Source organism: Engystomops pustulosus, chromosome 2 (genome assembly GCF_040894005.1).
Source record: "Engystomops pustulosus chromosome 2, aEngPut4.maternal, whole genome shotgun sequence".
NCBI lineage: Eukaryota > Metazoa > Chordata > Amphibia > Anura > Leptodactylidae > Engystomops > Engystomops pustulosus.
The window spans coordinates 10,712,960-10,738,440 of NC_092412.1; the positions used below are offsets into that span (position 1 = coordinate 10,712,960).

Genomic DNA, 25,481 nt, shown 5'->3' on the forward strand with positions numbered 1-25,481 from the left:
GGGCTACCTATCTCTACACTAGGGACATGTTCTGGGGCTACCTATCTCTATACTGGGGTCATGTGCTGGGGCTACCTATCTCTATACTGGGGGCATGTGCTGGGGCTACCTATCTCTATACTGGGGGCATGTGCTGGGGCTACCTATCTCTACACTAGGGACATGTTCTGGGGCTACCTATCTCTATACTGGGGTCATGTGCTGGGGCTACCTATCTCTATACTGGGGTCATGTGCTGGGGCTACCTATCTCTATACTGGGGGCATGTGCTGGGGCTACCTAAGCTTTGTTCTGGTAAAGTATATACACGAGGCAACCCCTTTAATCCCACTTCTTCTCACATGAAATGAAGTAGGATTAAATGACGCGTGGTGGTAAGTGGGTCGCCTTCCAAGGTAGCTATAGAAGTGTGGTTATACTTGTCCCATCCTGGAAAACTAATTTGTAGATTTCTCTAAGGAGACATGAGATGGGGTGGTTACCACTGGCAGCATCTTTCCATGGCTTGATTAAATGCACATGGTAAATCTGCTCTGGCTTCCTTTTATCAGGTAGGTACACCTGATAATTCCCATCTCCAACCTTTTCGATAATCTCATAAACCCTTCGCCAGGAATTTGCACCCCACTGTGGGCACAAAACCTCTTTGAGCCTCCTGAGCCTGCACTAGGTGGTCTCCGGTGTTATGTGCTCAGTAACACTCTTGTTCCCAGGTGTCCTTTCCTACGTCTAGGAGATGACGTAGGTGTCTGTCATACACTATTTCAATTGCTTAAAACCTTGTAACCATTGGAGAACTTCACTTATAGAAACATGTGACTTGTCTGTGCTGCAGACTCCTCAGCTCTCAGCCCCCACCTTTGTGCTCCTGTACAGCTCCTCCCTCCTGCTCCTTCACAGAGCTCACAGCCTGGTGAGCTGACATCAGTGGGGGAGCGTAGATTTGTGCAGGAGCACAAAGGTGGGGGCTGAGAGCCGAGGAGTCTGCAGCATAGGTAAGTGACATGTGGTTTTTGAAATGCATCCAAATGAAAGCACAAGCCCTGGAACTACACAGAGGATTCTGTTAGGGTGCAAGTTAAGTTATAACACACAATTATATTTTAATGCAAATGCTTAGAGAAAGCAGAAAGGCAGATGTGCAGTGCAGGTGTGATGGGCTTCTTTAGCGAAAATTAGGTCCCTGGACTCGGGATCCCCTAAACAGGAAATCTCACAGTAGGTTGCTTTAAGATGAGAAAAAATTCAAGCACAAAAGACAAAAACTACAGTGATCCTGAACATGTGGAAGGAGGACCCTGCCCCTGAAGGGTTCACAATAGATGAGAGACAGGGTGAGGAGCAGAGCAGTGCAGTTATTGTGTGTCGTAGGTCATCCTAAACCGATGGGTTTTCAAGTAGGAATAAATGGTAACATGGCTTCTCTCCCGTGTGAGTTCTCCAAAGTGTTTGAAGATGTCATTTCTTAATAAAACATTTTCCACATTCCACACATGGAATTGGCTTCTCCTCTGTATGAATTTTCACATGTTCAACATGAGTTCTTTGGTGTTGAACAAGACTTGAATTACCGCTGTTACATTTTCCACATTCATTACACAAATATGGCTTCTCTCCTGTGTGAATTCTCTGGTGTTGAAAAAGAGCTGATTAAAAACATTTTCAGAAAAATATGCAAAGTTTTCCAGGATAAGGATAACCACGCCTCTTTTAGCTCCTTGTGAGCAGCTCCCTTGACATCAGGCATGACCCACAAGAGGTCTTATAACTTGATGCGGGATAAAAACCACTTAAGGCCTCTTGTAGGTCATGCCTGATGTCAAGGGAGCTGCCTTACAAGGAGCTAAAAGAGGCGTGGTTCTCCTTATCCCACCCTGGAAAACTTTGCATATTTTCCCAGAATCCCCCTAGTGGAGCATCCATGGCTAGAAGCCTCCACAAGCCTACACGATGGCCTTAATTGGCATCTCCGTAAGGAGAACTCTTTCTTCCCGACCCCAAAACCTTTTCCACATTCACTACCTTCAAACGGCAACTCCAGTGTGAGTTCTCTGATGTTTAACAAGAACTGATTTCAGGGTAAAACATTTCCCACATTCAGTGCATGAAAATGGCTTCTCCCCTGTATGACTTTTCTGATGTGTAACAAGATGTGATTTCAGGGCAAAACATTTTCCACATTCAGTACATGAAAATGGCTTCTCCCCCGTGTGAAATTTCTGATGGTAAACAAGATGTGATTTCTGAAAAAAACATTTCCCACATTCTGTACATGAAAATGGCTTCTCTCCTGTGTGAATTCTTTGATGGATTACTAAACTTGCTTTCGCAATAAAAGATTTTCCACAATCAGTACATAAAAATGGCTTCTCCCCTGTGTGACTTCTCTGATGGAGTAAAAGATGTGCTTTCTGAGAGAAACATTTCCCACATTCAGTACATGAATATGGCTTCTCCCCTGTGTGAATTCTTTGATGGTCTACTAAATTTGATTTCAGGGTAAAACATTTTCCACATTCAGTACATAAAAATGGCTTCTCCCCTGTGTGACTTCTCTGATGGCGTAAAAGATGTGATTTCAGGGTAAAACATTTTCCACATTCAGTGCATAAATATGGCTTCTCCCCTGTGTGAGTTCTCTGATGTTCTGTTAGTTGTGTTGGACAACGAAAACATTTCCCACATTCAGTACATAAATATGACTTTGCTGCTTTGTGACTTTTCACATATTGATCACGGCTTGATTTCTCACATTGTGACTTTCCCTCTCGGTGACTTTGAAGATGAATGAGAAGATTTGATTCTTGACTAAAAGACTTCTCACATTTGGGACACTGCCTCTTATCTCCATGATTTCCCTCCTCTGTGGAAAGATGTGACTGATTATCTTCTACTTCACCACAAGGAGATGAGGGGGGACGTCCATGGGAACCTCTTGTACTTTCATCTCCTGGAAAATATAACCAAGAAATTAATATCTGAGGTTTATTTTTTTCCCAATTACGAGCAGTGAAGTAACATACAGGGGCACGTTTACTTACCCGTCCCGATCCCCGAGGTGCACTGTCCGATGAGGATTCGTAGCTGCCGCGATTCACTAAGATCGTGCCCCTGATATCCTGCATGTGTCGCTTCCCCGCTCAGGTCCCCGGAGTTCACCTTCTTTTTCCCGGTGCATGTAAGTGCATAGCTTGTGACACAATTTGAATGTTAAATCCCGCGCTTAGACCGAATCAGTCGGGTTGACCAACGGCCACGCCCCGATTTGTGTCGAATGAAAGTCGGCGCGATTGCATCAAAATCCGATTGCATTCGCCAAAAAAACAAGTTAAATGGAAAATATAACCAAGAAATTAATATCTGAGGTTTCCTTTTTCCCCAATTACGATCAGTGAAGTGACGAGTCAGTAACATACAGGGGCACGTTTACTTACCTGGTTCTGTCACAATCACGTGGTGCGTTGTCCAATGTGGATTCGGGTCTGCCGCGATTCACTAAGGTGCATAGTTCCTGCATAGGTCGCCTCCTCGCCGAGGTCACCTGCTTCTTCCCGGTGCATGTGAGTGCGGGTCTTGTGACACAATTCCATTTTTAAATTCCACGGTTTGTCCGAATCCGTCGGGTTGTCCATCGGATCCTCATGGGTTTTATTGTGTTTTAATACATTTTCAAAAATTAAACGAATGTGTATAAAAAAAGAAAACAAAAATTTTGCCATCTTCTGACGCTAATAACTTTTTCATATATACCCATAAACACAGTATATACACAGTCCCTCCAGGCTAAATCCTAAACTCAAGTAGCATGAAGGGGACAAAACTTACAACCAATATCAAACCAAATATGCAATTATGATTCATTGAGCGAGCTCCAGAGGGGTAGGGGATTTCTTCCCCCTCACAGTGAACAAGAAAAGGATACAAGCTCCCATGCGGAGCGACTAGATGACAACTACGTGGTGGCGCAACCAACCAGTTCAGTCTCTTTGAGGGGAGCGGCCATTATTATCCAGATACACCTCTTACAGGGTATTGAAGAACCGCGCTTGATCCCCATCCACAATGCAGATTCTAGCAGGGTAGAGCATGGCGTATTTCAAGTTGGACTCCCGTTGGCGTTGTTTTGACGTGCATGTGCTGTGTCCACTTTTTCTGCACCTCAATAGAGAAGTCCAAGAACACTATGACTCCGCATTGTCCACTCTTAAGCTACCCGGGTCTCTGGACAAGTGGAGAATGGCATCTCGGTCCCTATAGTTGAGGAGTTTAGCAATGAACGTGAGTGGTTGAATGCCAGGTGGAGGAGGCTTAGGGATAATGCGGTGTGCCCGTTCCACCACATAGGAGGAGGAGAAGAAGAAGCTATTACGCCTGTAGGTAGATATCAGCAGGTTTTCCAGGAAGGTAACAGGATCTCAACCCTCCAGGCACTCAGGTGGGCCCAAAAAACAGACATTACATCTCTGCAGGCGATTTTCCTGCTCTTCCATATCCTGATATAGCCTTTCCAGTTGAGCAGTCGCCTACTGCAAGGTATTCGCCAGTGGGATTTGGTGGTCTCCCAGGTCCCCCACTCGCCGTTCAACATTGGTAACTTGCTCCATGGTACCTTGGGCATCTTGCTTAATCAGAGCAATGTCCACCTTAACCTCGTCAAATCTTGCGGTAAGGGCTGTTTGGCACTGCTCAGTTGCAAGGACTATTAATGTTTCTAAATTAGGTGCCCAGGGGGGTTAAGGCGACCCAAACGCCTGGTCAAGGGAGGAGGCGGCTTGGATATATAAGTTGGGAAAGGAGTTTTGAGGTTGTTACTTCCATGCAGAATTCTCCACGAATGGCGAATGTTTACATTATGATGTACGTTGCAATTTCTGATGCACCTCAACTAATGATCCTTGTTCTATGATGCTGTTCTGTTTCATTCATGTGTCAATAAAGCGATTATAAAAGCTTCCCTACTTAATGGCAAAGCGCCATGAGCACCGGTTAAGTACCAGGGAGTAAAATGGCAGTCCAACAAGATATCAACATGTATGGGCGTCCCCTCTGGAGCAGTCCACACAATTTAGCAATACAGCATCAAAGTGACAGAAAACAAATGATGCAAAGCAGGAAGGATAGCAGGGCCCAGCCCAGGTGATCTGGGGGTACCCAGAGCTGCAGTTACACAACAGGTATTGAGGGGTAGCTGCGGGTGTGTAATGCAGTATAGTCCTCGGAGAGTGCAGCAGAGAGGGGTGCCACCAGCGGGTCGGCACTCACCGGGGTAACCTTGCAGTCTGTCACAGGTGACAGGGAGTTTTTGAGGATCAACTGCAGGGGGGTATCTGCTCTTCCAGCCCCGTTTTGCAGGGAATACAGTGGGCCTCAGTAAGCAGACCTATAGAGGTGGGGGTTAGGAAAGGGGCAAGTCACCTTACCAGGCTTTCTGGGGAGGCCTACAGGTGCTGGCCCGGTTGCTGGTGATCTCCTGGTCCTGACTGGTTTAAGGGTGGAGGAGAGCAGATTGCACTCTGGCCTAGAAGAGTAGCTTGCCGGAGGGTGGCTGTAAATCGGAACATTGGCTTCCATGCCTGACCAGGTGTTGGTGGAATCTAGGGCCAGCGGATGGTAGGATGGGGCCTGTCTGGCTAGGAGCCAATCTGGATCGCTCCAGTGCTCCTATGGAAAGGCCCGAGTCAGTCTGGCAGCTTTGGAGAGTCTGGAGAAAGCCCCGATCTCTGGTGGTCCGATGACCCGGAATTGAGGCTTCCGCAGTTGGGAGTGTAGTACTCTGTTACACAAGGGTCTCTCCATTATTATTGATATCTGCTCTAGGGTCTCCAGTATCTGCTCTGATTGCAGTATTTGGTCGGAGGGTTGGCATTTATTGTTTATTCTGTGGTACTCATCATTTCTAGGTGGCATTTTGTGATGTACTGTGGTTGTTGGTGCATTTCGGGTGCTGGTTACTAATGCAACCTCTTAAAGCTGAGCAGTTTATGGCCCTCTGACCAATAAAGGTTTCTGACTGCTGGACTAAATCCATAGATCAGAAATAAAACAGATATGTAAAAGCCATTTAAAATTTTTCACAAGATCTTTAGTCGGTAGATTTTATTATGACTTTGACCATTCATTTAAGTAACTATTTTTAACAAATATAAGAAATCTTGGTGGTGTTCTCTGTATCCAATAACATTCCTCCAAACCTTATCAAAACACATGATCTGACTGACTGGAGGAGGAGACCAGAGACAGATGAGCCGGTGTCTATGTCATCTCCATCTCCTCCCCTGGATGTGACCTCTCCCTGCAATGTATAAGGGAAGAATAACCCACAAGATACATGAAAGGCTCTTACCCTCCTCTGTCACTGATGGGGGGATTTCCTCTCCGCTCCTCCTTCCACCACAACTTTCCTGGAAAGATCCAACATGAAGGACCTGAGAAAACAAGGAAATGTCTCCAGAGATTCTCTTATATCCAAGTGATGGACAGAAGCCTCCAGAACCAGGAACTAAGGGGAATAATCTCCTGATCCCATAGATCAGAGGTCATATTAACGCCTATATAAGCCTTCTGCGTATTAAAACTTCAGGGACAATGCGGATGGTCACATCGGTGACACGTGTGTAGGAGGTCAGGCTGGGCTATGTATAGAAATACACACAGGCGGCTTCTAATGTATATGAAGAGCAGCAGAAACCAGACATTTTGGCCACTGTAGAAGTCATGGATGAGGGAGAAGATTATCACCAAGTGTCTGATACATCTTTACTTTGTGGCACCTCAGTTGCCATGTACATATTTAATACATACTGGCCTCTAAGAGCCATAGCTTTAGATTTTAAGCAACTAGAATCTCCTCAGACCACAAAAATATTCATGTGAAGGGGGCCCAACAGTTAATATCTTTAGTTTTTTGGCCAATTCAAAGTTATAGCCCCTGGAATATTCACTCTCCCTCCAGCCTCTTAGCCAGTAGGTAGCAGGGAGGAGAAGGCGGGGCTGCAGAGAAGGAGGAGCTCACAGATTATATAAACACTGTCACGTGCACCCGGGCCCCTCTTTTCTGCGCCGGCCCAGCTCCCGTGGACTTACCTCTCCTAGTTCCCACTCCCATCTGGACTAGGGCGCGCGCTGCAGTACTTCTAGTACTTCTACAGGTGATTGGCGCTGGCCACTTCCTGTTCTGCATTTAATCCGGCGGCTCCCATCGTTCCGTACCAGATCTTTGTGTGTACTCCATTGTGAAAGCTCCCCTGCGATATTCTTGCATTCCTGTGTATTCCTGCATTCCTGTGTATTCCTGCGTTACCAGAGTCCCTCCAGTTTCCATCTGCCTGGACCTCCCGTTGCTGACCCCAGATTTGGACTTGACCTTGCATCTCTGCCGCCTGCCCTGACCTTCTGCCTGGACCTGACCACAAAACTGTGTCCTGTTAAGGTACCTTGACCTCAGATGCCATCGCAGGCTAGTCGCACCTGTGGAACGTCCCGGTGGTACCCTGCCACAGCAAGTCCATCCTGCTTTGCGGCGGCCTCTGGTGAAGACCAGGTGCCACTTAAACTCCGGTCCTAGGCGGCGGCTAGTACCACCTCCCGAGGAGGTCCAGCGGATCCACTGTTACTGAATCCTGACCGTAAGATCTGGCCGTGGATCCCGCTGCAACATCTATGGACTTCCCAGCCGCATCCACCACAGCAAGCTTCAGCAGCTCCTCCTGTTTCTTCTGCTTGTTTACCTCCGCTGAACCCATTTGAGACTTTCCTTGCCGTCCAAATTTGACGAAGATCCCAAACTGTGCACGGGCTTTGTCACCCAGTGCTCCCTGCATATTGAATTCATGCCTTCACAGTTTGTCTCTGAGCGGTCCAAGGTGGCGTTTATTATCAGTCTTCTGTCCGGGAAGGCCCTGGCATGGGTGACACCCCTCTGGGACAAGAAGGATCCCATTACGTCTGACAGCTCTTCCTTCTTCACGGAGTTCCGCTCAGTCTCTGAGGAACCATCCTGTGCATCATCGGCGGGGACGGCATTGCTGAACCTGACGCAGGGAGACGCATCTGTGGGTGACTATACCCCCGTTTTCACACCCTGGCTTCTGAGTTATGTTGGAACAAAGCAGCTATGAGGGCATCGTTTAGAAAAGGACTTTCTGGTCACATTAAGGATGTTCTGTCTGCCCGGGACTTGCCGTCTACTCTGAGTGGTCTCATCTCTCTGGCCACTCGAATAGATATCCGTTTATCAGAGCGTTCCGAGGAACTATGCTTGGAACAGGCCCAACCTCGGGTCCAACGCTTATATCGCTTGGCTCCTATTTTTCAAAGACCTGCTCAGTTTCCGGTCTTCCCTGCTGCTGAGGAACCCAGACAAGTGGATAGATCACTGATTTCTCCGCAAGAACGGTCCCGGCAACGGCTGAAGAACCTCTGCCTATGTTGTGCCTCTCCTGGACATCTTTTCAAAACATGTCCCGTTCGTCCCCAGTGTCCAGGAGGACGTTATCACCTAGGCTTAATGGCAGAGGTGTCCCTAGGTGAGACAGAGGCTTCTCCAAGATTGAACGTTCCCGTACTGCTCGGCTCTGGTTCTGGTGACCCGGTCCAGGTTTCTGCTTTCCTGGATTCGGGCTCTACAGCAAACTTTGTGGATGCTGCCCTGGTCTCCCAGCATCACTTCCCGGTGGTTTATCTCGAGAGACCATTGTCCATTGCCTCAGTGAGTGCCCAGATTCTCTCCATACCCATCTGGTTCCACACACAACCCCTACCCCTGCAAGTTGGTGTTCTACACAAGAGAGACTTTCTTTGTTTGTGCTACCCCAATGCACTTCTGCTCTCCTGCTGGGTCACCCTTGGTTGCAGTATAATGCCCCTATGCTGGACTGGTCCTCTGGGTAGGTTCTTTGTTGGGGTCCGAATTTTTCCTCACATTGTATGGAGATCCCTCGTCCGCTACCTGTCAGGACTTTGACGTTATCTTCCAAGTATCTGGAGGGTCTGCCAGCTTGTTATCGGTACTTTTCTAATGTTTTCTCCAAGAAACAGATGGAGACTTTGCCACCACATCATCCCTATGATTGCCCTGTGGATCTCCTTCCGGGTGCCACTCTTCCCAGAGGTCGTGTCTATCCTCTTTCTGTACCCGAGACTACTGCCATGTCCGACTACATCAAGGAGAATCTGCAGAGGGGTTTCATACACAAGTCCTCATCTTCCACTGGCGCAGGTTTCTTCTTTGTTACTAAGAAGGACGGCTCCTTACATCCCTGTATAGACTATCATGGGCTGAACAAGATCACGGTTAAAAACCGCTACCCCCTGCCGTTGATTACGGAACTCTTTGTCCAAGCTGTCTGTGGTGCTTACAATCTCATCCGGATCCACAAAGGTGACAAGTGAAAGACGGCGTTTAATACCCGTGACGGCTACTTTGGGTATTTAGTAATGCCCTCTGGACTCTGTAATGCTCCTGCGGTCTTTCAGGAGTTTGTGAACAATATTTTTCGGGACCTTCTTTATACATGGGTCGTGGTCTACTTAGATAACATCTTGGTATACTCTCCCGACCTTGAGTCCCACCAGGCACATGTACGACGAGTTCTTGGTCGACTTCGTGCCAATCAACTATACGCCAAGTTAGTTGATTGGCACCAGCACAGCCTTCCATTCCTCGGTTAAATAATTTCTGACAGAGGCCTCCAGATGGAACCCGCAAAACTGTCTGCAGTTCTTCAGTGGCCACGCCCAGAGGGCCTACGAGCCATACAGGGGTTCCTGGGTTTTGCAAACTATTACCGGCAGATAATTCCACATTTTTTCACTCTGGTGTCTCCCATCGTGGCGCTCATCAAGAAGGCTGCCAATCCACGTGCCTGGTCTCCAGCTGCTGAAATTGCCTTCTCCAAATTTAAGTCCGCTTTTGCCATGGCTCCCGTGCTCACTAGGCCAGATATGAACAAACCCTTTCTTCTTGAGGTGGATGCTTCCTCTGTAGGAACTGGAGCGGTGCTCACCCAGAAAGGGCCCAAAGACTTTTTCTCTAGCTGAGAAGAATTATTCAATTTGAGATAGAGAACTGTTGGCCATCAAACTTGCTCTAGAAGAATGGCGGTATCTTCTGGAAGGAGCTCTCCATCCCGTTTGTGTGTACACTAACCACAAGAACTTACAGTACCTCCAGACAGCCCCGCGCCTGAATCCCAGGCAAGCCCGGTGGTCATTGTTCTTCTCCCACTTCGAATGTCAAGGCTGATGCCCTGTCCCGTGCTTCGGATGTTGTTGGAGAAGAACCAGCTCCTCGGCACATAATTTCTACTGACCAGCTTATTGTTGCAGCTCTGGTGGATCTTCGTCAGCTACCTCCTGGCAAGATATATGTTAGATCTGCTCTCCGGAAGAGGATTCTGTCTTGGGGACATTCTTCTCGTGTGGCTGGGCACCCTGGGGTGCAACGCTCTGTGGCCCTCATCCTCCGCTACTAATGGTGGCCAGACCTGGTCAAAGATGTTTGGGTGTTTGTGGGATCCTGCTCCTCCTGTTCCCAAAATAAAGCCTCATGTCTCAAACCGGCTGGACTGTTACTTCCGTTGCCGATACCCAGTCGCCCGTGGTCTCACGTGGCAATGGACTTTGTCACCGATCTGCCCGTCCCCTCGGGCAGTACTGTCATCTGGGTGGTCTTCTAGCATGGTCTTCTGCTACACATCTTGTCCGATTGAGGAGTCCAGTTTGTGTCCAAATGCTGGCGTTTGTTGTGTAACCAGCTGCAGGTCAACCTTAACTTTTCTTCTGCCTACTACCCACCAGAGCTTGGGCTGCTACCTGCGCCACTTTGTCTCAGCCCATCAAGACAACCGAGTTGACCTTCTACCTTGGGCTGAGTTCTCCTACAATTCCCCGGACTCGGGATCTACTGGTTCGGCTCCGTTCTTGGTGGTTTATGGATGTATTCCGCTGTCTATTTCCTCTGATGTACCTGCGGTAGAGGATCTGGTGGAGGACCTCAAGTCTATTTGGGACCAGACCCGCCAGTCTCTTGTACGAGCTACAGACCGTACCAAGACCCAGGCTGATAAGAAACATCGAGCTCCTCCTGTCTTCTGTCCTGGTGACAAAGTATGGTTATCCTCCAGATACGTCCGGCTTAAGATACCCAGCCACAAACATGGCCCCCAGTTCCTTGGTCTGTATGAGGTAATGAAGAGCATCAATCAAGTGGCCTACAAGCTCCGCCTTCCTCCATCAATGCACATCATGAACTCCTTCCATGTCTCCCTCCTGAAGCCAGTCGTCTTGAACCGATTCTCCCAGCAATCCCTTCCTCCGGCAGATTCCCCTGATGTCTATGAAGACAAGGAGGTTCTGGAAATGAAGATCGTGAGGGGTAAGCTGTTCTTCCTTGTAGGCTGGAAGGGGTTCGGGCCTGAGGAGAGATCCTGGGAGCCTGAAGAGAATATTTTTGATCAGACTCTCCTCCAGAGGTTTCTTAGGACCAAGAAGAAGAGGGAGAGGCCGTAGGCACCCCCTTTCCTCCACTAATAATACTCCTCAGCGTCACGGGCAACCCCGCGATCCATATCGCGGGTGCTCCCGTGCCCCTCTCCACGGCGCCGGCCCCGCTCCCGTTGTCTTACCTCTCCTGGCTCCGGCTCCCGGCCGGACTAGGCCCCACGCGCGGGGCAGTTCTTCTGGATTTAAAGGGCCAGCGCACAGGTGATTGGCGCTGGCCACTTCCTGTTCTGCATTTAATCTGGCGGCACCCATGATTCCCTGCCTGATCTTTGTGTGTTTACTCCATTGTGAAAGCTCCCCTGCGATATTCCTGTGTATTCGTGTGTTCCTGTGTTACCAGAGTCCCTCCGTGTTGCTGTGTTCCTGTGTCCCGTGTGCCTGTCCTACCATTCCCATCTGCCTGGACCTCCCGTTGCTGACCCCGGATTTGGACTTGACCTTGCTTCTCTGCCGCCTGCCCTGACCTGCCTAAGCCTGACCACGAGACTGTCTCCTGTTAAGGTACCTCGACCTCGGCTGCCACCGTGGGCTGGTCGCACCTGTGGAACAACCTGGTGGTACCCTGCCACAGCAAGTCCAACCCGCTTTGCGGCGGGCTCTGGTGAAGACCAGGTGCCACTTAGACTCCGGTCTCAGGTGTCGGCTAGTACCACCTCCCGCGGTGGTCCAGAGGATCCACTCTTCCTGAATCCTGACACTCAGAGATACTAAAAAGAGGACTTATGCTCTGCCAGAACCTCTGCCCTAGACCCTCCACCCCGCTGCTGCTGGAGAAGGTAAGCAGCTTCTTTACATCCATCTATAGAGGATTTACAGGAACCTCAGCTCCATCTACCTGATGATCCAGTGGGATGTTCTGCTCCGGTTCCTCTGGACAATCTTGGGAATCTTCAGGACTGTGACATCTCTCTGGTCCCTTTTCAATATCTGGGAGATGTTCCGGACTGGGACATCTCTCTGGTGGATTTCTCTGACTGGATCCATCTATAGGAAATATACACAGTGACTGATACATTGTCTATATGTGATGATGAGATGATGGAGGAGGTGACCTCACACCTGCTCTGTCCTCTATAATCAGGAAGGTCTCCTCTTACCTGGTGATGTGAGGGGCTGGTGGTCCTCCATCATGATGTCCTTGTACTGGACCTTGTGTCCTTCTATATACTCCCACTCCTCCATGGAGAAATAGACAGTGACGTCCTGACACCTTATAGGAACCTGACACCCACAATGACACAGTCATCACCCAGACCCCTCCCTTGTGTTATTGTACAATGTCCCAGCATTCCCGGCAGCGCTCACCTCTCCGCTCAGCAGCTCAGTGATCCTGGAGGTAAGTTCTAGGATCTTCTGCACATTTATCAGTAAATAAGGTAACGGCTCAAAGGCGGAGCTCTGGATCCATCCTTCAGATACACAAGAAGTCACACACTCACCAGGCGACTTCTTCACTACTGTGTAATCCTGTGTATGGGGAGACACTGATCACTACATAGATCCTAAGAATCCTTCACCTCTCCAGTCATTTCCCGCTGTTATTCCTAGAGATAAGAGCCGTGTCCTGGGAGACTCTCACCTCTCCGGTTATCAAGGAGATCATCTCCAGGGTGAGCTCCAGGATCCTGGCCGCCATCTGCTCTCTGTCCTTCTCCCGGATCCCTGGTGGATCATTGATGGAAAGGATCATCTTTAGGAGAAACCTCTGGGAGTCCTGTATCTATAGAACCTGAGGAAACATGAGAAGAACTAAGAGCAAACTCTATATGAAGCAATTGTGTCCATGACATGTGTGATGTGACAGATGGGGATTCTCCAGACACTGGAGGGGAGGTCACTGGACTGTGCAACTCCGCATTAATAGCATATACTGGACGAGACATGGAGAAACATTAATAATAATAATAATCTTTATTTATATAGCGCCATCATATTCCGTAGCGCTTTACAAGGGGACAAATACAAATATAATAAAACATGACAGAGCACAAACATTCGTATGGAACAAGAGGAGTGAGGTCCCTGCTCGCAAGAGCTTACAGTTTATGAGGAGGAGTGGGGTGACACAAGAGGTAAAATAATATATAATGGTCAAGCCATTCTTCTTAAGGGAATAGAACAAAATATAATAAATGGAATTGCTGTCGCTTGAACCACTCAGCCGTCATCTTATATACAAGGTCCAGGGTGAATGGGACCGCAGAGAAGTCTGGTGCCTGTTGGTTGCTGGATAACAGATGGGAGGAGGACACAGGACGGGTTAGTAGAAGAGTTAAAACTTCATGCAGTTAATAGTGTTAGTGTTATAGAGTGTAGTAATAGTAATAGTTAAAGAAATGGGTTTTAAGAGCACGTTTGAAACTTTGGAGGTTAGGTATTAGTCTGATAGTCCGGGGCAGAGCATTCCATAGAATGGGTGCAGCTCTAGAGAAGTCTTGGAGATGCGAGTGGGAGGTCCACTCTAGGGTAGAGGTTAATCTAAGATCACTGGCGGATCTAAGAGCATGAGTTGGGCGATAGAATGAGATAAGAGAGGAGAGGTAGGGGGGTGCAGCATTATACAGAGCTTTGTGGATGAGGGTTAAACATTATAAGTAATTGATAGAAGGGGGCGTGGCCTGGCCGTGGAGGAGCTGAGGTGTGTGGGAGCTCAGCTCCTGCTCCTTCCCCAGGTTAAGCCGTGTTATCACCCAGATTTTGGCATCGGAGAATAAATAAAAATGGGTCCTAAGGAGAGGTCCACAGTATGGACCCCAGCTCCGCGGAGAGATATCGGGATCTTTTTCTCCGGACCGCAGGCTACCCCTGCATCGGCATCCCGGATAAACGAGCCGACCCAGTAACAAAACCCCAGCACTCCCACACTCTTACCGATTCCACCCGCGACTCAGGCTGTGGAGATGGGAGCAGCGGGCGAAGCAGGGGAGACACTGCAGATGTCGGAGCGATCGGCGGTGGATGCATTTGTGGAGCCAGAGACACCAACAGGGACACAGCAGGTCTCCAAAATGGCTGCCAGCATCTCCGCTCCAAGTAATGGCAAAATCCCAAAATGGCCAGTCCTCTGCTCACAACCGCAGGACATATGCGGGTCACAGTGCGAGAAACCAAGATGACCGCTGAGGACACAGCACCTGGAGGTGAGCAGCCACGCGGGCCTGTGCTACCGCGCAAACCAGGCCAAGGCCCGTAAGATTCCGCGCTACACAAACCTGAAGTCCCGTCCACCTCTGGGATCAAGAACACCCCAATGAGCTGCAAAACACAAAGGGGCCTCACCCCTTCTTCTCCTGGGGTACCATCCCAGCAATGCTCAGATCAACACCGGGAGTTTGCCAGGACCATCATGATCATACTCGTACCCCAGGGAATAATCACTGGGCGCTTCTCTATTAGCCTCTGACTGGCTAACCCGTCCATGGAATGAAGATCTCTAGCTATGGACTCATGGGACACCTAGATATATCCCCTCAGACTCTCCTCTTGCACACTGCCTTGAAAGGGAGGAAACGTCTAACGAGTTGGCATTCAGTCCGGAGCATCCCTTGTCACAACTAGCTTAAAGCCAACACCATATAACACTATACAGCCTGCTTTGCTTTCTGGAGTGCCTGGCAGAGATCCGATCATTCTTGAAGGCGATGAAGTACTATATCTCAAGACTCGAACAATCCTACAGTATGGAAATAGCAGGGGTTAGAGAAGAAGTCCAACAATTGTCAAACAGAATAACGGCCTCGGAAGTGGCGCAGAATACCCTGCAGGAACGAATGGACACACAGGCGTCCGCACCTATCAACTACAGTGCCTAGCAGATCAGCTAGATGATGGGAGAAAATAGAGGGCGCCAGAACAATATCCAAGTGAGAGGCCTGCCAGAAATAGTTGAGCCAGCAAAACTTCATCACGCGCTCCGTTGTGTCTTCAACTTGGTACTTGGTGTCCCGGAGGACGCCCCTGTTGAGCTAGATCGGGCACACCAGGCACTCCAGGCCCGTCAGCAGCCGATGATCACCCTAGAGACGTACTATGCCGGGTACACAGATTTCAACTGAAGAACAATTTCATGAACAAAGACCGTGGACAGTTGACACCCCCTGGAGGAAGCGACGGCGAAACGTGCGTCGGGGTGCTGTGGTGGTGGTCATTATTTATTGCCTGGCAATTTTGGTATTATGCAACACCCGGGTGGGTAATATGCTGGATTACAACCAAAATTGGGTATACTGTGATCTTACTGATTTGTGTGCATTTGATAATGCTTGTTATGTATTGTGAGATAGTTGACCATCGCCACACTCTTGTTCCTGTGGATTTTATTCTATGTTTTTAATGGTTTATTTTTGATGGCCGTATTGAATAATAAAGTTTGCATAACATTTTCTATAATTAAGTGGTTATGAGTAATACTTGATTGAGAATACTTTGGTCCTATATATCTTTTTTGGTATTGCAAAGCCCGTGGAATCGACCGGATAGAATTTGAGGTGCCTGCTTACAGCTCCTTCCCCATCCGCCTCCACATCCGCCATCGGGGCAAAGTACACGTCGTACGTCATATAACTGAGGTCCATCACATAGCCGCAGACCTCAATATTGCTATTCCTGACAAAGAAACATGGCGAGCTCTTCCGGGTCCTCTAGGTCTTGCGGCACCACTTCAGTGACCCCCTAGATGGGGAACAGGACAGGAGAGGACATTGAGGAAGACCAGAGGGCCCACCTGACACTTTGGTTTCATGTTTGCCTACTTTCATAAATATCTTACTACATATGTTTTATATAGGAAAACCATATGTTAGTTACTTCAGCTCAATGAATTGCACTTATTGGAGCTCATTTACTAAGGGTCAGCGTAGCAGATTTTCGTCAAAGCATTTTTAGCTTTGACAAAATTGCCCCGGGATTTTGGCCCATGCAATCGGATTTTGGCACATCGGCGGCGCCTTGCACGTAACAGAAATCGGGAGGGACGGAGGACGCTCAGTCGGGATTTAACATTTAGAATTGTGTCGCAAGACACGCACATACAAGCACTGGGAAGAAGCAGGTGAACTCTGGCGGACCTCGGAGCAGAAACGATGGATGCAGGAACTCGGCGCATGACCTTAGTGAATCGCGGCAGACCCGAATCCACGTCGGACAACGCACCTCGGAATCGTGACAGGACCGGGTAAGTAAATCTGCCCCATTAAGCTCTTAATCTTTAGCCGAAATCTTCATACATATTCTGTATTTAGCCTTCTTTTGTCAAAAGGCGGCCTGTGGGTTGGGCCTCCTCCGCAGTTAGTGTTACCTTCTAACCGGGGACTTGCACTCAGCTGGTCTGGTATTTTCTTACTTCCCCACACGTGTGACTAGACCAGACGCTCTTGTCGTCTAGGTCTTCTCATACTCTCTCTCCACATACTTTCCCTTAGTGTGCGTCTCGGTTTCCCTCTCCTCGAGATTTCTTCCTTTCCCCTTCTTCATTATACGTTGTTCATAACCTGTTGTTTGTTTCTACCTCCCCCCCCTTCAGATTCACTAAACCCTCCCCAACATGAGCAGCGTAAATCTGTCCTTCTGCACATTCAATGAGAGGAGGCTCTACATCCCAACCAAACAAGGTCAAATATTGTACTGTATGCACAAGAAGCGGGTGATGATTGCCATGTTCCAAGAGAGGTACCTTGTGGAAGGAGCCATACCCAAATGTTCCTGCAGTTTCTACCCTACTTGGTACCACAGCCCCCACCCCGAGCGTAAAGTGGGAGGAGTCTCTATAGCATTCCACAAAACATTCCAATATTCACTCATAGGCGCCAAAAGGGACCCGATGGGTAGATATCGGTTTCCTAAGATATCTGTACGTAGACAAGTCTTCACTATAGCCTCTGTTTATTTCCCCAACCAGGATCAGATCTCCTTTGGAGTACAAATGCTTCGTGCTGTAGCAGATTTTTCCGGCGGCTCCAACGTCATCCTGGTGGGTGATTTTAATCTGGTTATGGACCCGACACAAGACTCGTCCACGGGTAAGTCTCCCGTCCCTACTGCCAAAAGACGGAGACTCAAAAACAAGCTTAGAACATTACACCCGGTAGACTTGTGGCCTACTCTACACCCGACAGTTAAGGAATATAGTTATCATCCATTACCAAATAACTCATATCACAGACTGGACATATTTTCCTACTCCTTTATATGCTACCTAGATGCTCTATTGACTTGTTCCTCTGGACTGACCGTGCCCCCATTTATGGCTCCCTTGCGGGGCACCAACCCTCATACGCAGAGGCCAATGGAGACCAAATGATCACCTACCAGATGACCCAATATGTAAACAGGAAGTGACATCAGCACTTCAATCGTCTTGATATCCCCAACGGCCAAATGGGAATCCACCAGAGAAAAGATAAGGTGGATATTTAGTGTCTAGTTGTTGCAGTGGCACGATGTTGCCCCCTGATCTCCCCTTTGTGGCATATATATGACTCCCTCTTGCGCTCATCGGTCACATGGTCACCAGAGCAAGCCTCGCTTCAGTTCTACCCGGGCCTCTCTCCAAAATCAAAAAGAGCTTCTGGCGACACTTTCCTATGGCATATGCGCCAAGTGATTCCTAGTAAGTGGCGGATACATTCAGGTATTTAACAGGGTTTGCGCTGGGGGTTGTGTCTCACGCGATCAAATTGTGTCGCAAGACCAAGCACTTACATGCACCAGGAAGAAGAAGGGGAACTCTGGGGACCTGAGCGGGGAAGCGACACATGCAGGATATTGGGAGCACAATCTTAGTGTATCGCAGCACAGGGCATTATACACGGACAATGCACTTTATGTGAAATCAGTCGGAAGGGTAAGTAAATCTCCCCCAAAATAGTAACCATGGTTCTTTTTATGGAATTCTAACTCCAGCTTGGAATAGGTTTCTGCAGCCCTTCCATAGACTACAGGGGGAGGAGCCGGTTCTATGTGTAGATGAGACTGGAAGGAACATATAGGACACATACACTCACCGGCCACTTTATTAGCTACACCTATCCAACTACTCGTTAACACTTAATTTCTAATCAGCCAATCACATGGCGGCAACTCAGTGCATTTAGGCATGTAGACATGGTCCAGACAATCTCCTGCAGTTCTCCCGAGCATCAGTATGGGGAAGAAAGGTGATTTGTGGCCTTTGAACGTGGCATGGTTGTTGGTGCCAGAAGGGCTGGTCTGAGTATTTCAGAAACTGCTGATCTACTGGGATTTTCACGCACAACCATCTCTAGGGTTTACAGAGAATGGTCCGAAAAAGAAAAAACATCCAGTGAGCGGCAGTTCTGTGGGCAGAAATGCCTTGTTGATGCCAGAGGTCAGAGGAGAATGGGCAGACTGGTTAGAGCTGATAGAAAGGCAACAGTGACTCAAATCACCACCCGTTACAACCAAGGTAGGCAGAAGAGCATCTCTGAACGCACAGTACGTCCAACTTTGAGGCAGATGGGCTACAGCAGCAGAAGACCACACCGGGTGCCACTCCTTTCAGCTAAGAAAAGGAAACTGAGGCTACAATTTGCACAAGCTCATCGAAATTGGACAGTAGAAGATTGGAAAAACGTTGCCTGGTCTGATGAGTCTCGATTTCTGCTGCGACATTCGGATGGTAGGGTCAGAATTTGGCGTCAACAACATGAAAGCATTGATCTATCCTGCCTTGTATCAACGGTTCAGGCTGGTGGTGGTGGTGTCATGGTGTCTTTGGGCCCCTTGGTACAACGCCACAGCCTACCTGAGTATTGTTGCTGCCCATGTCCATTCCTTTATGAGCACAATGTACCCTGTAACATCTGATGGCTACTTTCAGCAGGATAATGCGCCACGTCATAAAGCTGGAATCATCTCAGACTGGTTTCTTGAACATGACAATGAGGTCACTGGACACAAATGGCCTCCACAGTCACCAGATCTCAATCCAATAGAGCATCTTTGGGATGTGGTGGAACGGGAGATTCGCATCATGGATGTGCAGCCGACAAATCTGCGGCAACTGTGTGATGCCATCATGTCAATATGGAGCAAAATCTCTGAGGAGCTTCCAGCACCTTGTTGTATCTATGCCACGAAGAATTGAGGCAGTTCTGAAGGCAAAAGGGGGTCCAACCCGTTACTATAATGGTGTATCTAATAAAGTGGCCGGTGAGTGTATACATCTGTGTACACAAGTCCTGCACATCCTGGATGATGGGGGTGATTGTACATTCCATGTTACAGGTGACTCCTTCATACATAGGGATAGAACAGGTGATGGATATTATATGGTATAAATGTGGAATAGTGGAGCTCCTGGAGCATGCTGGGGGTTGTAGTCCCTCCATATAGTGTGTGTGCTCCTGGAGCATGCTGGGAATCGTAGTCCCTCCATATAGTGTGTGTGCTCCTGGAGCATGCTGGGGGTTGTAGTCCCTCCATATAGTGTGTGTGCTCCTGGAGCATGCTGGGAGTTGTAATCCCTCCATATAGTGTGCGCGCTCCTGGAGCATGCTGGGAGTTGTAGTCCCTCCATATAGTGTGTGTGCTCCTGGAGCATGCTGGGAGATGTAGTCCCTCCATATAGTGTGTGTGCTCCTGGAGCATACTGGGAGTTGTAGTCCCTCCATATAGTGTGTGTGCTCCTGGAGCATGCTGGGAGTTGTAGTCCCTCCTCTGGTCACTTACCTCTTCTCTCCTCAGTGCAGGACTCTCTCTATTTTCCCTTAGGTAGATGCTATTTCCTAGTTGACTAGAGGACCTCTGATGACGTCAGGACCATGTGACCAGGCTGTTGTGTGGGAGGATGTTACACTGCGCTGCCTCTTTTTTACCTTCTCTCCTCAGCAGCACATGGCCGCCTCTCCCTCCACACAACAGCCTGGTCACATGGTCCTGACGTCATCAGAGGTCCTCTAGTCAACTAGGAAATAGCATCTACCTAAGGGAAAATAGAGAGAGTCCTGCACTGAGGAGAGAAGAGGTAAGTGACCAGAGGAGGGACTACAACTCCCAGCATGCTCCAGGAGCACACACTATATGGAGGGACTACATCTCCCAGCATGCTCCAGGAGCACACACTATATGGAGGGACTACAACTCCCAGCATGCTCCAGGAGCACACACACTATGTGGAGGGACTGCAACTCCCAGCATGCTCCAGGAGCACACACACTATATGGAGGGACTGCAACTCCCAGCATGCTCCAGGTGCACACACTATATGGAGGGACCACAACTCCCAGCATGCTCCAGGAGCACACACTATATGGAGGGACTACAACTCCCAGCATGCTCCAGGAGCGCTCACACTATATGGAGGGACTACAACTCCCAGCATGCTCCAGGAGCACACACACTATATGGAGGGACCACAACTCCCAGCATGCTCCAGGAGCGCTCACACTATATGGAGGGACTACAACTCCCAGCATGCTCCAGGAGTGCTCACACTATATGGAGGGACTACAACTCCCAGCATGCTCCAGGAGCACACACACTATATGGAGAGACTACAACTCCCAGCATGCTCCAGGAGCACACACACTATATGGAGGGACCACAACTCCCAGCATGCTCCAGGAGCACACACTATATGGAGGGACTACAACTCCCAGCATGCTCCAGGAGCACACACACTATATGGAGGGACTACAACTCCCAGCATTCTCCAGGAACACACACACTATATGGAGGGACTACAACTCCCAGCATGCTCCAGGAGCACACACTATATGGAGGGACTACAACTCCCAGCATGCTCCAGGAGCACACACTATATGGAGGGACTACAACTCCCAGCATGCTCCAGGAACACACACACTATATGGAGGGACTACAACTCCCAGTATGCTCCAGGAGCACACACACTATATGGAGGGACTACAACTCCCAGCATGCTCCAGGAGCACACACTATATGGAGGGACTACAACTCCCAGCATGCTCCAGGAGCGCACACACTATATGGAGGGACTACAACTCCCAGCATGCTCCAAGAGCACACACACACTATATGGAGGGACTACAACTCCCAGCATGCTCCAGGAGCGCTCACACTATATGGAGGGACTACAACTCCCAGCATGCTCCAGGAGTGCTCACACTATATGGAGGGACTACAACTCCCAGCATGCTCCAGGAGCACACACACTATATGGAGGGACTACAACTCCCAGCATGCTCCAGGAGCACACACACTATATGGAGGGACCACAACTCCCAGCATGCTCCAGGAGCACACACTATATGGAGGGACTACAACTCCCAGCATGCTCCAGGAGCACACACACTATATGGAGGGACTACAACTCCCAGCATGCTCCAGGAGCACACACACTATATGGAGGGACTACAACTCCCAGCATTCTCCAGGAACACACACACTATATGGAGGGACTACAACTCCCAGCATGCTCCAGGAGCACACACTATATGGAGGGACTACAACTCCCAGCATGCTCCAGGAACACACACACTATATGGAGGGACTACAACTCCCAGTATGCTCCAGGAGCACACACTATATGGAGGGACTACAACTCCCAGCATGCTCCAGGAGCTCACACACTATATGGAGGGACTACAACTCCCAGCATGCTCCAGGAGCGCACACACTATATGGAGGGACTACAACTCCCAGCATGCTCCAGGAGCACACACACTATATGGAGGGACTACAACTCCCAGCATTCTCCAGGAACACACACACTATATGGAGGGACTACAACTCCCAGCATGCTCCAGGAGCACACACTATATGGAGGGACTACAACTCCCAGCATGCTCCAGGAACACACACACTATATGGAGGGACTACAACTCCCAGTATGCTCCAGGAGCACACACTATATGGAGGGACTACAACTCCCAGCATGCTCCAGGAGCGCACACACTATATGGAGGGACTACAACTCCCAGCATGCTCCAAGAGCACACACACACTATATGGAGGGACTACAACTCCCAGCATGCTCCAGGAGCGCTCACACTATATGGAGGGACTACAACTCCCAGCATGCTCCAGGAGCACACACACTATATGGAGGGACCACAACTCCCAGCATGCTCCAGGAGCACACACTATATGGAAGGACTACAACTCCCAGCATGCTCCAGGAGCACACACACTATATGGAGGGACTACAACTCCCAGCATTCTCCAGGAACACACACACTATATGGAGGGACTACAACTCCCAGCATGCTCCAGGAGCACACACTATATGGAGGGACTACAACTCCCAGCATGCTCCAGGAACACACACACTATATGGAGGGACTACAACTCCCAGTATGCTCCAGGAGCACACACTATATGGAGGGACTACAACTCCCAGCATGCTCCAGGAGCGCACACACTATATGGAGGGACTACAACTCCCAGCATGCTCCAAGAGCTCCACTATTCCACATTTTTACCATATAAATGGAGTCACCTGTAACATAGAATGTACAATCACCCCCATCATCCAGGATGTGCAGGACTTGTGTACACAGATGTATATGTGTCCTATATGTTCCTTCCCGTCTCATCCCCACATAGAACCGACTCCTCCCCCTGTAGAAGGCTCCTCCTACATCTCCTTGTATTCTATCACTTACTAATAATGTTTCTTCTCCATGTGGGGTCCAGTATGTGCTTTTAGTGAGGAGCGGCACAGTCCAGCGCCATCACTCCTCCCTCAGTCCAGTGACCTCCCCTCCAGTGTCTGGAGAATCCCCATCTGTCACATCACACATGTCATGGACACAATTGCTTCATATAGAGTTTGCTCTTAGTTCTTGTCATGTTTCCTCAGGTTCTATAGATCCAGGACTCCCAGAGGTTTCTCCTAAAGATGATCCTTTCCATCAATGATCCACCAGGGATCCGGGAGAAGGACAGAGAGCAGATGGCGGCCAGGATCCTGGAGCTCACCCTGGAGATGATCTCCTTGATAACCGGAGAGGTGAGAGTCTCCCAGGACACGGCTCTTATCTCTAGGAATAACAGCGGGAAATGACTGGAGAGGTGAAGGATTCTTAGGATCTATGTAGTGATCAGTGTCTCCCCATACACAGGATTACACAGTAGTGAAGAAGTCGTCTGGTGAGTGTGTGACCCCCCGTGTGTCAGGAGGATGGACCCAGAGCCCCATCACCGAGCCTCCACCTCATTCACTGATACATGAGCAGAAGATCCTAGAACTTACCTCCAGGATCACTGAGCTGCTGAGCGGAGAGGTGAGCGCTGCCGGGAATGCTGGGACATTGTACAATAACACAAGGGAGGGGTCTGGGTGATGACTGTGTCATTGTGGGTGTCAGGTTCCTATAAGGTGTCAGGACGTCGCTGTCTATTTCTCCATGGAGGAGTGGGAGTATATAGAAGGACACAAGGACCAGTACAAGGACATCATGATGGAGGACCACCAGCCCCTCACATCAGCAGGTAAGAGGAGACCTTCCTGATTATAGAGGACAGAGCAGGTGTGAGGTCACCTCCTCCATCATCTCATCATCACATATAGACAATGTATCAGTCACTGTGTATATTTCCTATAGATGGATCCAGTCAGAGAAATCCACCAGAGAGATGTCCCAGTCCTGGAGATTCCCGAGATATTACACAGGAACCAGAGAGATGTCCCAGTCCTGGAGATTCCCGGGATATTACACAGGAACCAGAGAGATGTCCCCGTCCTGGAGATTCCCGGGATATTACACAGGAACCAGAGAGATGTCCCAGTCCTGGAGATTCCTGGGATATTACACAGGAACCAGAGAGATGTCCCCGTCCTGGAGATTCCCGAGATATTACAGAGCAACCAGAGAGATGTCCCCGTCCTGGAGATTCCCGGGATATTACACAGGAACCAGAGAGATGTCCCAGTCCTGGAGATTCCCGGGATATTACACAGGAACCAGAGAGATGTCCCAGTCCTGGAGATTACCGGGATATTAAGGAGGAGCCGGAGGAGAACGTCCCACTGAATCGTCAGGTAGGTGGAGCTGAGGTTCCTGTGGATGTGATGAAGCTACTTACCTTCCCCAGCAGCAGTGGGTGGAGGGTCGGGCAGAGTATAAATCCTCCTCTTAGTATCTCTGAGGAGTATTATTAGTGGAGGAAGAGGATGAAGTTGGAGTAATATGACGGATCAGTATATGACCTGCAGGCGTCTATATTTGTAGCGTAGACATTCGGCTGAATGAATACAATAATTTGTCATGGATCGGTGTCCATGGCCGCTGTTATATCAGACATTGAAAAAAAAAAAAGTTCACTGGTGCAGAGGAGGCGTAAAGATGGAAATAACGACAATTACTGTACACAAGTGTGTGAGGAGGAGGAGGAAGCTGCAGGTACAGTCATATATTGTGTTCCCCTCTCTCCTCCTCTTAAATTCTGCAGCAGCTGGTTTTCTATCTGATCTCATTGGGCCACATTTATTAATCAGTCTGTATCGCAGACATCAAATAAATACATGTGCAAATTGGTTGTCGCGGCGGCACTGTGCATCGAAAGATATTAGATAATCTCTGGATACATTTCCTTGTTTTCTCAGGTCCTTCATGTTGGATCTTTCCAGGAAAGTTGTGGTGGAAGGAGGAGCGGAGAGGAAATCCCCTCATCAGTGACAGAGGAGGGTAAGAGCCTTTCATGTATCTTGTGGGTTATTCTTCCCTTATACCAGGGATCAGGAACCTTTTTGGCTGAGAGAGCCATGATCGCCACATATTTTAAAATGTTATTCCGTAAGAGCCGTACAATATGCACATGCCCCCCCCCCCCCAGTAGATAGGGCGTCACAGGTGCCCCTGCGATCTATGTCTCGGATCGCAGGCACAGCTGTGCCCCTCTCAGTGGCAGCGCCCCTTTCCGAGTTCACTCACCTCTCCACGTTCCTGCTCCCACCCCGGCTGGCCATGCATTGGCACTCACAGATTTAAAGGGCTAGTGCGCCGCTGATTGGCGCTACCCACTTCCCGGGTTTCTAT

General features: G+C 49.1%; 2 protein-coding genes across 2 annotated transcripts in view; one reads left to right on the top strand and one right to left on the bottom strand.

Annotated features, from left to right (window-relative positions):
* Positions 1 to 1,775: 1,775 nt before the first annotated feature.
* The window catches only part of LOC140119845 (uncharacterized), a 403,197-nt gene continuing 379,491 nt past the window's right edge, over positions 1,776 to 25,481 (bottom strand). Inside the window, exons 3-6 of the mRNA XM_072139266.1 lie at positions 12,600 to 13,231; positions 12,338 to 12,486; positions 6,344 to 6,425; positions 1,776 to 2,950 (exon numbers count right to left, since the gene is read on the bottom strand). Of these exons, the coding sequence (XP_071995367.1) occupies positions 2,025 to 2,950; positions 6,344 to 6,425; positions 12,338 to 12,486; positions 12,600 to 12,684 (1,242 nt within the window). The 5' untranslated portion in view covers positions 12,685 to 13,231 and the 3' untranslated portion in view covers positions 1,776 to 2,024. The remainder of the gene's footprint in view (positions 2,951 to 6,343; positions 6,426 to 12,337; positions 12,487 to 12,599; positions 13,232 to 25,481) is intronic.
* The window catches only part of LOC140116888 (uncharacterized), an 80,784-nt gene continuing 78,443 nt past the window's right edge, over positions 23,141 to 25,481 (top strand). Inside the window, 3 exon segments of the mRNA XM_072133321.1 lie at positions 23,141 to 23,934; positions 24,048 to 24,484; positions 25,049 to 25,130. Coding sequence (XP_071989422.1) covers positions 23,850 to 23,934; positions 24,048 to 24,484; positions 25,049 to 25,130 — 604 coding nt within the window. The 5' untranslated portion in view covers positions 23,141 to 23,849.